Raw genomic sequence first — 13,632 nt, 5'->3', positions numbered from 1 at the left:
CTTTTTTTTGTATTATTTATTATTATTTGTTTATTTAATTTTAATATTATTTTACAAATCATTACTAAAAAAAAGTGTTTGACTAATGAACTAAATATTTTGATCATAACATTCAATGGACATCAATGACGTACATCACTGTTGCTGTGATTCATCATCAAAATGATTATCAAATGCAATGCAATGTATTTTTGTAAAACCAATTACTAGAAATCAGCTATAATTTGATAATTAACATCAAATAAATAAGTGTCAAACAAAGTGTAAATCAATTTTTGTTTGTAATTAACAAATTATAATATTTTTTTTAATCAATTTGTTTGTCAGATAAAACTTATTGCTATAATACAGTACAGTATAAAGTATTATCCCTTGTGTTTGATGTGTGACGTAAACTACTGTATAACTTATAGGACACACTGTTTAAACATTTGACAGCATTTGTATCGCTAGTGTAAACTCCCACTAATAATACAGTATAAGTGTATAGCACTTGTTGTTTGGCATTTCATTCATATGTATAGAGTCTATACAGTAGTATATTCTCATTGATTGACTGTTAAAGTTAAGTCAAAAACTTTTGTGTGGCTTAGATAAGAGGTTTAGATAACTGTATATTCATTGAGTCTAACATACATTTAAATGACAAAAAAATAATAATTTACAAATTGTTTTCAAATGTAAAGACCATAAGAAATACAATAAATTTTTAGATAATTGCTATTAGATTGACATGAATTATGATTTTTTGTTTGACTCTCTTTTTTTAACTGTTTATTATCTTTCCATAAATGTTATTATTAATGGTTATGACTCTCTTGTTGTCTAATATTACAGGTGCTAACAGTTGCACCTGTTTTATAGTGTATATTAGTGTTGAAAATGATATAACAATTTGAATTTGACTAATATAATTGTCACGATTTAGTTACCCAAATAATTATATATCGGTTTTCATTGTTTTCAAGCATTTTCGTGGTGTATATATCTATATACCGTATATATGATATAATGATGGCATTTTACAGTGCATTATAAAATTTAATATAATAATACAATACTGTACACAATATACATATAATTAGTTGAATCATAAGTTTGGCATTAATTAAAAAAAAAAGTTTAGGTGAGGCAGGAGTGGGAAGGCCTTGAAAATTGAGAAAAACAGAGCAAATATTTTTGAATTGTTGGACAGACCCGTACTGATAGGCATACAGTTAGCCATAAAGATCATAAAGTTTGTTAGATTTTGGCATTTATTTTAGTATTGATATCTTTAATGATAGGAGTTTTTGTTTAGAGAGTAAGAGTCTGAATAGATATATATTTAACATAACTTTATAAAAGTCGCAACAATTATAGAGATTGAGATTGACGGGAGTGGTACCTAATTGAGGCACTTTTGGGAACTGACCTCCCATTTGCCCCCACTTACCCCTCGCCCGTGGGAAATACTCTCCCATTTATTCGACAAATTCCTGTTCATAATTGCAATCATAAAACAGGTTTATCTCTTATGGGAAAAACAACACTAGAAATTGAAACCAGTTTTCCACAACTTTATGGTAGAGTTGATGTTAAATACAAAACGTTAAGTTAGACTTCAGACGGCATTACGTGTGAAGCAAGTGCTCAGATTACCACTCATACTATACCTCATCATAGCTATCATACCTTTACCTCACCTGAAGTTTGAACGATAATTATTTTGAAAGTCGTTTCCAATTCAGCCAACAATAACAACATTACATCTTATTATTACAAAAGTGAGAACCAAAAAGTCATCAGAGAAAGTGATGATTCAAACATTGGCTCATTTGATAGTGCGCTAAGTGGGTGAGTGAGTGTGTGTGTGTGTGTGTGTGTGGTTGTCTGTGAGAGTGACCACTTCAAGAGTGACCAACTGCTGCCATGGATTGCTTTTTGCTAAGAAGAAGACAGTGTAACTATCACTGTAAGATAGTTTTGTTGGATGAGACAGAACTCATACAGGAGATACATGAGAACTCAAGAGGACAGGATGTACTCGACGTTGTCGTCAAACATCTAAATTTATTGGAAACGGCATACTTCGGGCTCCGATATATAAATGACAAGAAACAGCCCATTTGGTTGGATTCAAGCAAACGTGTGATGAAACAACTAAATTATAGCAATCCTATTACACTATATTTTTGTGTCAAATTTTATGCGTCCGATCCGTGCAAACTACTGGAAGAGATCACCCGTTACCAGTTCTTTCTGCAAATCAAACAAGACATCCTTCAATCACGACTACCCGTGCCATTTGAATTGGCATCAGAACTGCTTGCATACATAGTTCAATGTAAGTCTATTTCATATACATTTTGCTGCCAATGATTTTGTTATACAAGAGCGGACAGGACAGGGATGTGCGCGACTCTGCACCACATAAGTGGTGGACATTATGTATTATTTTGATTGTGTGCTTCAATGCAAACACTAATTGGCTTTAAACTAAAGGACAGACAGCTCTGGTTTTCATTTTTTTATTAAATTTTAAAAAACGAGTTGACTTTCTAATGTATCGATCACTAAGACATGTATTGCAAAATGCGATATCACTTGTTATTGCAAAGTCAATCACCTGACTCTCTCTCTCTCTCTCTCTTTCTCTTTCAGTTTAACTTTATAAGCCTATCATACCATTCAACTATTGAATACATTTAGTGGTCATACAAGTGATTGACTATTGATGCCAGAGTTAAATTTTTATACATCCCTAACATAGAGGAATAGGTGCTTTAGGTGCGGTCTTTAGCTATTTTATTTGCAAAAATATAAGGCAGGCATTCAATCTATTTTCTATTTAATCATTAACTATGCATTTTAATTATGTCAATTATTAGGCAAATCATTTTATATTTTTTATAAATTGAATATTAAAAAAATAAATAAAATTTAATTCATAACTGCAAGTCGAGCGCTAAATGATTTGTGTTTTTGCAGACATTGTTTTTAATTGATGAAAACATTTGCTATAAAAATTGTTTTTCATTAATACAACTATTATTTGATTGAATGCATACTTTTTTTAGCTGAATTAGGCGATTATGACTGCCGTCAACATCAAACTGGATATATATCTGAGTTTCGACTATTGCCGAACCAATCCATTGAATTGGAGAGTAAGGCACACGATTTGCACAAGAAATTAGTGTAAGACTGACTATAAATTGAAATTTTGTTATTTGTTTTATAAATAAATAAAAATAAAAACTTTTAACGGCATTAAAAGCCATGCAAATGCTGTAAAACCATAAAATTGTGTATTTATGAGCTTTTCTTTTATATTTATATATTGGTTGTAATCAGGGGTCAGGTGCCGGCAACCGCTGAAATGAATTTCTTAGATAGAGTTAAATGGCTTGACTTGTATGGGGCAGACCTTCATCCTGTTCTTGTAAGTGAATAAGTTATATATACATACAATACAATACATTCCTCTCTATCTCTAATAAACCAAAAACCATTAGTCAAAATCTCCTTAACTTTTGGTTTTCAAAAAAATAAAAATAAAACAAATAATTATTTTATTGTTTTAAAACAAGAGTCTTACATATTATTGACTTTAATAATAATTCTTAACAAAGTAGTGTCAGATTTATAATACATTAGTTTGCTTTCATTGCATTTGTTAGATATCATATAAATATATAAAAAGTAATTTATTCAGAAATATAAGTTTCTTTGTATAATTTATTAGCAATTTAACAATATTTATAATATGTAAATATAATATATTTAAATTACATAAAAATCTAGTTTTTATGACTATAAATAAAATGTTACAAATACCTGTATTTATCAAAAATTTGAATTTTTAAATGATTAGTGAAGAAAGTTATATTAAACTTATAGATTAAAAATAATTTATAAAATTTAATATTATTAATATATAACAATATTTTATTAATAGTATATACAATATATATATATAATTTATTTAATGTCAGAGATTTTTATATGAAATGACATATATAGGATAACAACAATACTGATAGGATATAAATTGCAGTTATTTTTTTATATTGAAATTATTTTAATACTAATAAATTGAATGAAACATTAAATAGAGCTATTAATCCTCTTTTTTCATTATAAATTTTAGTTTTTATCTAAATATTTGTCACAACAATAAAATTATTTGTTTGTTTCACATATATTTTTTAGTAACATTTGATTGATTTTAAATTTGTTGCCAAACATTAGGGCGAGGATAACGTCGAGTATTTCATTGGTCTGACCCCGAGTGGGGTCATTGTATTACGTAATAAATCAAAAGTTGGTAATTATTTTTGGTATGTCATCAATAAATTAGCTGAAAATAAAATGTTATATATCTCTAAATTTGGAAATTTTTCTTAAAATACATAAACAGGACAAGAATTTTGAAGATTATTAGGAAAGGAAAATATTTTATGATTAAAGTTATCGATAAAAATGTATGTAATTTTTTATTTGACTATTTATTTGCTTTATAAAAATTTGTTAAAAAGATGATTTGCTAATAAGTATTTTTAATGAATTTTAATAAACTTATTAAAAATCGTTTAGTATTTCTAATAAGATATTTGATAATTTTAAGGATGATATTAAATATCATACTTATATATATAGGATAACTATAGTATAGTAAAGATAAATGTTGTGAATTAATGTCTAGAATGAAGAAAAAACGTATGGCTTTGAATTGGTCAACAAGAGTGCCAGCAAACAGATCTGGAAGTGTTGTACTGAACACCAAAACTTTTTTAAATTAACACAAAACACATTACAAATCGATACAAAACCGGGTTTATCGCAAAAATTTAAAACTAGTAGTACTTTATCAAAAGGATTTCAAGAAAATGTGATCGAAAGGCCGCCACCAATGGTGGTTCGGGTCCCGAGTAGACGATATCAACGGAGAATGGGACAACCGGACGGTGCAGACGGTATGGTTTATAATAAATGCTTTTTATTTGGTATAATTTTTCAATAACTATATCAATGCAATAGCCGGCGCAATAGATAAAGATGAGGCCTATAAAGAAAATGGTTATATTGAAGTAAAGTCTAGTATTTTAATGCCGGCCATAAACCGGCATAACTCAAGTTCGGCAATACATAAGCCGCCGTATTCAGGGTTTGGTGACACACAATCATTGATTAGTGCTCCGTATCATTATAAAAGTGAAAGGTATGTACAAGTATTATATAAGATATTGCATTTTGTTTTCAAAATCATATATAATATTTATACTTTAATAATAATAATATACTAAAAATAACAATTTCTTAGGGGTTTGTTTTCCCGCGACACAAACCCGTCGCCCCGATCAGTGCGAAGTGCATCCCATATAAATCGCCAGTTCCTCGACCACAACGCCAACAGCTATTCCCGCGTTCGCTCCAATTCGTCGTCAAATGTCTCGAGATCAAGAAATTCACGATTTTCTGATAATGAAAGCGAAGTCAGCAAATGTTCGCGATCTTCGAGACAATCCCGACAGTCAAGACATTCACAGCATTCACAACATCGGTGTCGACACAGAAATAAATCTGAAGACAGCGGAACTGAGTCCGATTCGTCACGAAAGAGAAGACATCGACGAAAACATAAGTATTATAATGGAAACAATTATTCAGATAAGTTAGTCGACACTGAATCTCAATGGAGAGATTTGCAACAAAAACAACAGCAGATGAACGGCTTGAATGGACAGATAGATGATCGGTCTTTGAGACCAAACGGTCCACAAAGCGCTGTTGTCAGACATGTGTCCGGTTATGTCAATTCTGGTCTCGAAAGTGACGCCGAAACTACTACTCATCACTCAACTCTTAACCGAAATAAGAATAAAGAAATCAGAAGATCTCGATCAAAGTCACCGGATGTTAACCGAAGAGATAGATTACCACCAGAAATGAAAAAACATTTTGAGTACCAATTAGTAGATCCGATGTCTTTAACTGAAAATGAACGCAAAGATATTAAATACACGAAAATAGAGTATGTTTTGATAGATTAAAAATTAAAAAATAATATTAATATTAAAATAATATATAAAATTAATATAAACACTGTTGTATAGGACTGACAGTCGCCTCTTTAAGATCAGATATTCACCAAATGGTAGTCGACATCGGTATCGACTCGAGTCCGTACCCGTTGTCGAGTAAGTTATTGTTTTATAAATACAAGAATATGTTGACCTTTGTTTATATGATAATTATCTAATGATTATATGATTTAATTAGAAACGATTCTCTAAAGAAACAGCCAAAGACACAATTATGGGATAATTACGTGAGAAATAGTGGTAATTATGGAGATAATTATAATTTACTCAATGGATTCAATGGCGTTCACAAGAGTCAGGACAGCAATGCTAGTGTCTCCAGTAGTCATGTCTCTAATTCAAGCAAATTGGACGGCTCTGACAGCACCGGAAGGTATGTTAGCACTACTAATACTAATACTATATGTCATTATTAAAAGACTAATGAATTTAATTAATGTCAACTATAAGAAAAAAAGCAAATTAAACTTTTTCTTTTATCTTTTTTAGTGGACAAATGTTTTCATTGAATGGAAACAACTATAGTTCACAGCCGCCACCAAACAATCCATTAAATCATCAAAACTATCAAAACAATTACAATTCATACGATATTTATAGGCCTACGGCTATGACTCGCAGTACATCTGAGTTTAAGCCATACTCTCATTTCGACTATTATTATAACGATTTTAACAGAAATAAAAACAACGAATCCTATCATAACTCGTATAATAGTAACGCCAAGTCTGACAGGTATGTCATTAAAAGACAATAATATTGAGATATATATCACTGAAAATAGTATCTAACGATTCTTTGCTTTTTCAATCATACTTATTGTACACAATTTTTTGTTGTTGTATTTCTACCAAAAATCATTAGCACTCAATATTTATATCATATAATGATTGTTAAACTAGTATATATATATACATCAAAATAATATTGTTGCTAAACATTAATGTTTTTTTAGTTTAGTGACTTAATAGTGGTTTATTGATTACATTTTCACACATTTTCACACGAGTAGTCAATATAATCGATAAATTGAAAATTTTCAGTTAATATCTTTCATCAGATATTGAATATTTATTTTTTGATATTTTTTTTGATTTATACTTATTTTTACGATATTGATTTATATTCAAGTTTTATATTTTATAATTCAAAATATAGTTATAGAAGCATTTTTAAATAGGTTATTAATTTAGTTACCGTATTATAACTTTCGTTATATAATTTTTATTAATATACTTATAGTACCATATTTTGCATGGCTTAATTATCGCTTAATTTTTTTATCTATAATATAATTCAATGCCGCTAATTAATAATTATTGCTAATATAATTGAATAATATTAATTAATGATTTATAAAATAAAAACTATTTAAAAAACAAAATTGATATTTATATATAAAATTGACAGAATAATTGAAGATAATTGCCATATAAACCAAAGCTCAGCTCCGAGGGTCACATTTCAAACGCCTCCCACCACAACATATTATCCAAATGATGTGAGAAAAACTTTATACTTAATTAAAATTATATCCAATTAATTGCTATGAATTTTTAAAATAATTAATAATAAAATAAATAATTTTGTTTTAGATACACAAACTTAATATAGACAATACATATACAAATAAATCCAATGGCAATGCCTATCGAGTCAATTATCCGTTACAACCCCATGAAATGAGTACTGAATTGTGAATATACTATATATACAGTACACTGAAGTCAATATACAGTATATGTGTCTAATAAAATAATAATCATATATTTTTTTTATTAATCATTTGATTGCGTGAACTATTTGTTGCGTAAAACATTTGTTTAAGATTTTTTTTTCTCTCTCTCTTTATCTAACTATCTATTTATTTTATCTTTCATTTTTTATTGTATAATACAATAAAGTACTGCATAACAAAATGTTTTAAATTTTGTGTATTAACCAAATTAAATTAAAAACTAGCGATAACAAATTTAATATAATATAAGCATGGTATAGGTTTCACGCGTTAAAATTAATATATTTTTATAATTAAATAATTATATTTATATTATATTTATAATAAATATTGTATATAATTATTTTAATTTTATAGCAAATGTAATAATTAATTTGATTTTATAAATGCAATAAATTATAAATTATTTAATTAAAATGTGCCTAATTTTTAATTAAGGTTATATAAACTGTTGTATATTTTTGTTTAAACTTTTTATTAAATTATAAATCATTTATATTATTTTTTCAATTAACACATATTCATTTATTTTGCAAAAATATGCAACAATTTATAAGTATAAGATTTTCTTATTGAAAAAACATGAAATGATAACTACGGTATTAAGTCAATGAATCGTTGATTAATATGATAATTCAAAATATATAAACCTAAATAATAAATTAAATTTTAATTTAAAATAAACTTTTGTGTTTTACTATAAAACAAAATATTTAAAAATTGTTTGTTTGTACGTTTCATTTATTTTATATATACAATATATATAATATATGTTTATCACTTTGTGTGTTGAATCTCGAAAATTAAATTGTTTTTAATTTAAAATTAAAAGTGACCCCAAAATTTCCAACAGTTTGAGTGACATTTACAAAAAGGCAGTTAATATATAGTTGAATACTGACAACAAATTATTGATAAAAATTTTGAAAGTGATTGTAAGTTACAATTTGTAACATAAAAATTGACTTATATTACACCACACATTATAATTGATTATTACATTTCATGTCATAAATAGCTAAAATCCCACTCAAATGCATTGATTTTACCATATTTATAAAAAATTCATTTTTTCCACATCTCTATTAAAGCATTCAATTAATATACAAATTCAACTAATTTAAAGCATTTACTTATGAAATAATGTAATACATATTATAATAGTATAATTGACTATAAATTTTGGCTACTAATACATTAATAGTTAAATAGTTGTTGAAATTAGTAATATATAAATAATTAAATTAAAACTTTCCTTATAAGTCATCGATTGATTAATTGAAATTTGAACAAAACTAATTGCAAATCAACTAATTTATTGTATTACAAATCCTATTATGTTTGAATCAATCAAATAGTTGTCAATAATAAAATAAATGAAAAATTTGCCAAATGATTATAACAATTGTTTAATAAATTTGAATTCAAATCAAATAATAATAAAAAAATAAACATTGAAAACATGGGAACCAAAAGATAGATATACTTATTATGTATTAATATATATGACACAAATTATTAAGTTAACTATAATCTACATTAAAACGTCCATTAGATTAATGGGTTATTCAACTGTTGCCATGGGTTGACCTCAAACTGTTTCAAATCAAATCCTCTATAGTTTTGTCTTTGATGTGTTTAGTTATTGGGAGAGAGAGAGAGAAAAAAAAGTTATATCATATAAATGACTATTAATTAAAGTGAAGAAAAAATTGTATGATTTTATTGTTGTTTTTTAGTACCAGTTTTTCTACCATCAAATCAAATAAGACATGTATGTCTTCATCTCACGACTACACGTGCTTTTCCATTGCTTTTATATAAAATTATTAATGTTTTGACCATTGAATGACTTTTTGAGAAATACTAACATTTGATTGTAATGTTTAACCCACTGTTTCTATTGTTTTTAGAGGCCATAGATGTGTGCAGTTATACAACAATAGGTTAGATTATATTTTCACAAAATATAATAATACTTGTTTTTTGTTAGCATTTCAAATCTATATAAATACTTTGATATTTTTAAAAAATCGACAAAAATAGACCACAACTTCAAGTTTTTGCAATTAAATATATCATATTACTATTATAAATATATATTTTAGTACACTTATTATTATAATTTTTATTGTTATTTTGTATTATTTATTTTATTCAATACAGTAAAAAAAATATTTTTAAAAACATTTTTACATAATTAGCAAAATAACAAAGTTATAAGTGAATTAATTATATAACATTATAACAATTCATTAGTTTTATAGTACAGTACTTTATAATATATTTATAAATCATTTTTTATATTATAATTATTAAAGTTTTGTTTATTAATAAAAAAAAATATAATAAACATTTGAATATAATGCTTGAATTTTCATAATGAATAATCCTACAATAATGGGCGAGTAATATACCGTATATACTGTATATATTTACATTAGATTTCACAACACAAAAAAATAATTTATACCATTTTTTAATTATTGCATAATTATATTGTTTTATTTTTTAAAAAAGTTATTAAAACAAACTATAATACATTTTAAACGGCATATGATATAGAGGTTAGATTTTTCAAGTCATTGAATATATAACTTACAAATTGTTTAGATATAACAGTATGATATTCATCTTGATTTTGCAATTTATTTTAGACCTTTTATTTATATATTTTTAAAAACATCAATTGGTTATTTTTAAATTTAACAAATATTTCTGTTAGTTTCTATTACAATAAAAACCAATTCCTTGAATTTTTTTTAAATTGATTTTTAAACCCCTTTTTATATGTTAGTGTTGTGGTCTCAATGATATAGTCAATGGTCTTTATTATTGAGACTAAATTTTTTAATCACTGGGTTGACTACAATATGTCATTTTTTATAGGTTTTACATTATTGAGATAATTTAAAATAGCAATAATTTAAAAGCATTTAATTTTAGTTTATATATAATTAAACAGATATATTTACACTAATATTTAATTACACTTATAATAGATTACATTATTAGCAATTTATTCTAATAATATATTTTACTATAATATAAGTATTGTATAGTATTTAATATGCTAACCAAAATTATATTAATATTTAAAATATAAGTTGTTTTATTTGAATTGAAATTATTCAAAATAAGAAATAAATATTGTACCGGTTTTTCTTATATATAACTTATATAAGTTTTATTTTTAAATTTTTTTGAAAACTATTAATCAAATTATGGATAACTGAATTGTGAGTTTAAAAATAAGCACAAAACAAATAAAATAAAAATAAATATTTAAAGTCTTCTAATAACTAATGCATAAATCATTATAAATAATATGTATTATTATTCAAAAATATAACTAATTATATATACCTGTATAACAAAACAAAATAATATTTTCGATAAATATTGTTTAATTTTATCAATTGGTTTAAACTATAATAAATTATTTATATCATTTGGTATAATTAAAGATTTTAAGTGTTATTTGTTTTTTTAATCACTAAAAAAGTTTTTCACAATAATCAAACATTAAAAAGTTATTATAAAATTTATAAAAAAGGTTATTAAATATTTAATAAATTTTACGATATCTTTAATTTTACAACAATTTTATAATCTTAAGCTTTAAAAAAAGTCAATGAACTCATACATCATACTATATTAACCCACAATACAATGCTATTTATTAAATTGACCATTATATAATAGTAATTATATGGTATATGTTATATATTTTCTAATACGGATAATGTATTTTAATATTTATAGATAAAATTATTTATTATATTATTTAATAGTAATTAATACTCATCTATTCGCTATTATTTCATTGAAATCTTGAAAAACATTGTCTAAAAAAATCTATGTCTTTATAAAATAATTGAAACAATATTTAAATTTAGATATTTAAATGGACTGTATTTATGAAAAAATTTCAATATGACTAAACATATTAAAAACATTAAAGTTGTTTATATTAATAATATTTTTAGTGATCAAAATTATGCTTTAGATTAACTTTTAATCTTATCATTTTTGAATCACTAATTCATGTATGTTTCACATCGTTAATGGTGTAAATGTTATTTAAAATGTTTCAGTCTTATCAAAGATATTCATTAATTTTATTTATATTGTATTCATAATAAAATGTAATATAATTTATCGTATAAAGTGTATATCATATTATAAGAATACATGTATCTATACATTAAGTGAATCATTAGATAATATAGATTATAATATAAAAATTGTTATTTAGTTATTATAATGATAATAATTATTATTGTTAATGTTACAATGTTTTATTTACAATATACATTTTTAATAAATTAGATTTAATTTTTATTACTGTAATTGTAATTGGCATTTTAAATCGTGATTATATAAATAATTATAATCAATATTATAATTTGATTTTTTAATGAATTATTATATTAAAAGTACTAATTGTTTGCTAAAATTAATTTAGGTCTTTAAAATTATAAATTATTTAAACGTCAAATCTTTTATGTATTACTCATAAATATAATTTACTGTATTAATTATAAGTGTACACTATTTGACTTTTATTAATTCATAAGAAAATATCTTAATTAAATAAAATAATATTTTGAAATTTGTACATTAAAAATTAATTAGAATATTAATTTGCATTTTATTTAAATATAATGAAATAATTTAATATAAAATTACTAAACAATTTTTTATGTTATTGTAGTTTAAAAAATACAATAAATTAAATAGTTTATTTGTATAATTGTTTTTTAGTATCTTAAAACAAGACGTTTTAAAACCAATCATGTTTTACAATAACAGATGAATGAAAATGTTTTATCAGTCAATTTTGGTGATGAATTAAGTTTTAATAGTAATGTGAAAATTAAGACAAAAGTAATTCAAATGAACGACAAATTAAAATATAAATCTATTGTATTTTTGTTGATCTTTTCAAATATAAATATCTAAATAAATATCCTTCTATTTTTAAATAAATATTTTATTAAATATTAATAAATTTATATTAAATATGTTTTTATGGTTTATTTATCACATAGTATAGTGCAGTATCATATTATACTATATTTCTATTCACAAATAAATACAACTATATATAAATAGTTTATACAATTTAAGACAACACAATAATAATGCAATAATACGACAATTGTCGGTATATTTGTTTCTTTATTAATAATTAAGTAATAAAGATAACAAATCAAGTTTCAAGACAATCAAAATTCTTAATGATGCTTTCAATTATTAGGGTTGATAAACTACTGTAATTTATTTTTCCATTGTAATTTACTTTATTATAGATTATATTTTTTTAAATCATCCATATTAGATTAATATTATTTTTAAATTTTTATTTGTGTTAATTATTTATTAAATTTTGTATATTTTTTTGTGGCTATTTATGTCTTTTGGTTAATATAATTTTTGTTGTAATATAAAATTTGTAATATTTTGTGTAATATTTTGTGTAATATTTTGTGTAATTTACGATTAATTTACATTAGTAATTTTATAACTAACAATTCTACTTATTATAAAACTACATTACTGTATATCTAATACAATAGTATTATAGATGCTATAAATTGATTCATATATTTAAAAGTCTTTTTCTAGTAAAATAAATTAGATGAAAGTGGTTTTCTGGTTATTTAAAAAATAGCTAATATTTTATATAAAAAATTTAATTAAAATTTATTAATAAATGTTTAATTTATTTTAAACTAAATTTATATTACAAATTAATTGCATTTTAATATTTTTTTAAAAAAAAGTAATGCCTGTTGTAAACAA

At 24.0% G+C, this 13,632-nt stretch overlaps 1 protein-coding gene across 1 annotated transcript; it reads left to right on the top strand.

The window, feature by feature from the left end:
- Positions 1-1,654: 1,654 nt before the first annotated feature.
- On the top strand, positions 1,655-7,786 carry LOC128957837 (band 4.1-like protein 4). The gene is made up of 13 exons (XM_054303652.1): positions 1,655-2,326; positions 3,060-3,180; positions 3,337-3,424; positions 4,234-4,322; positions 4,403-4,466; positions 4,688-4,958; positions 5,023-5,203; positions 5,306-6,016; positions 6,099-6,182; positions 6,265-6,459; positions 6,576-6,821; positions 7,497-7,587; positions 7,682-7,786. Exons 1-13 carry the CDS (start codon positions 1,912-1,914, stop codon positions 7,784-7,786), a joined length of 2,661 nt encoding a protein of 886 aa, XP_054159627.1. The 5' UTR covers positions 1,655-1,911.
- The last annotated feature ends 5,846 nt before the right edge of the window (positions 7,787-13,632 follow it).

This window comes from Oppia nitens, unplaced genomic scaffold, assembly GCF_028296485.1.
Source record: "Oppia nitens isolate AA-2021 unplaced genomic scaffold, nextdenovo-longstitch-racon4-pilon3 scaffold3_pilon_pilon_pilon, whole genome shotgun sequence".
Taxonomy (NCBI): domain Eukaryota; kingdom Metazoa; phylum Arthropoda; class Arachnida; order Sarcoptiformes; family Oppiidae; genus Oppia; species Oppia nitens.
The sequence above is the reverse complement of the archived record's forward strand: the minus strand, read 5'-3'. Positions and strand labels throughout refer to the sequence as shown.

Bases quoted from the DNA above. Each gene is read 5' to 3' on its own strand.
- LOC128957837 (XM_054303652.1), top strand. From the start codon at position 1,912: ATGGATTGCTTTTTGCTAAGAAGAAGACAGTGTAACTATCACTGTAAG. The intron at 4,323-4,402 runs GTATGTCATCAA...ATACATAAACAG, and splicing joins AAAGTTGGTAATTATTTTTG to GACAAGAATTTTGAAGATTA. The intron at 6,183-6,264 runs GTAAGTTATTGT...TGATTTAATTAG, and splicing joins GAGTCCGTACCCGTTGTCGA to AAACGATTCTCTAAAGAAAC.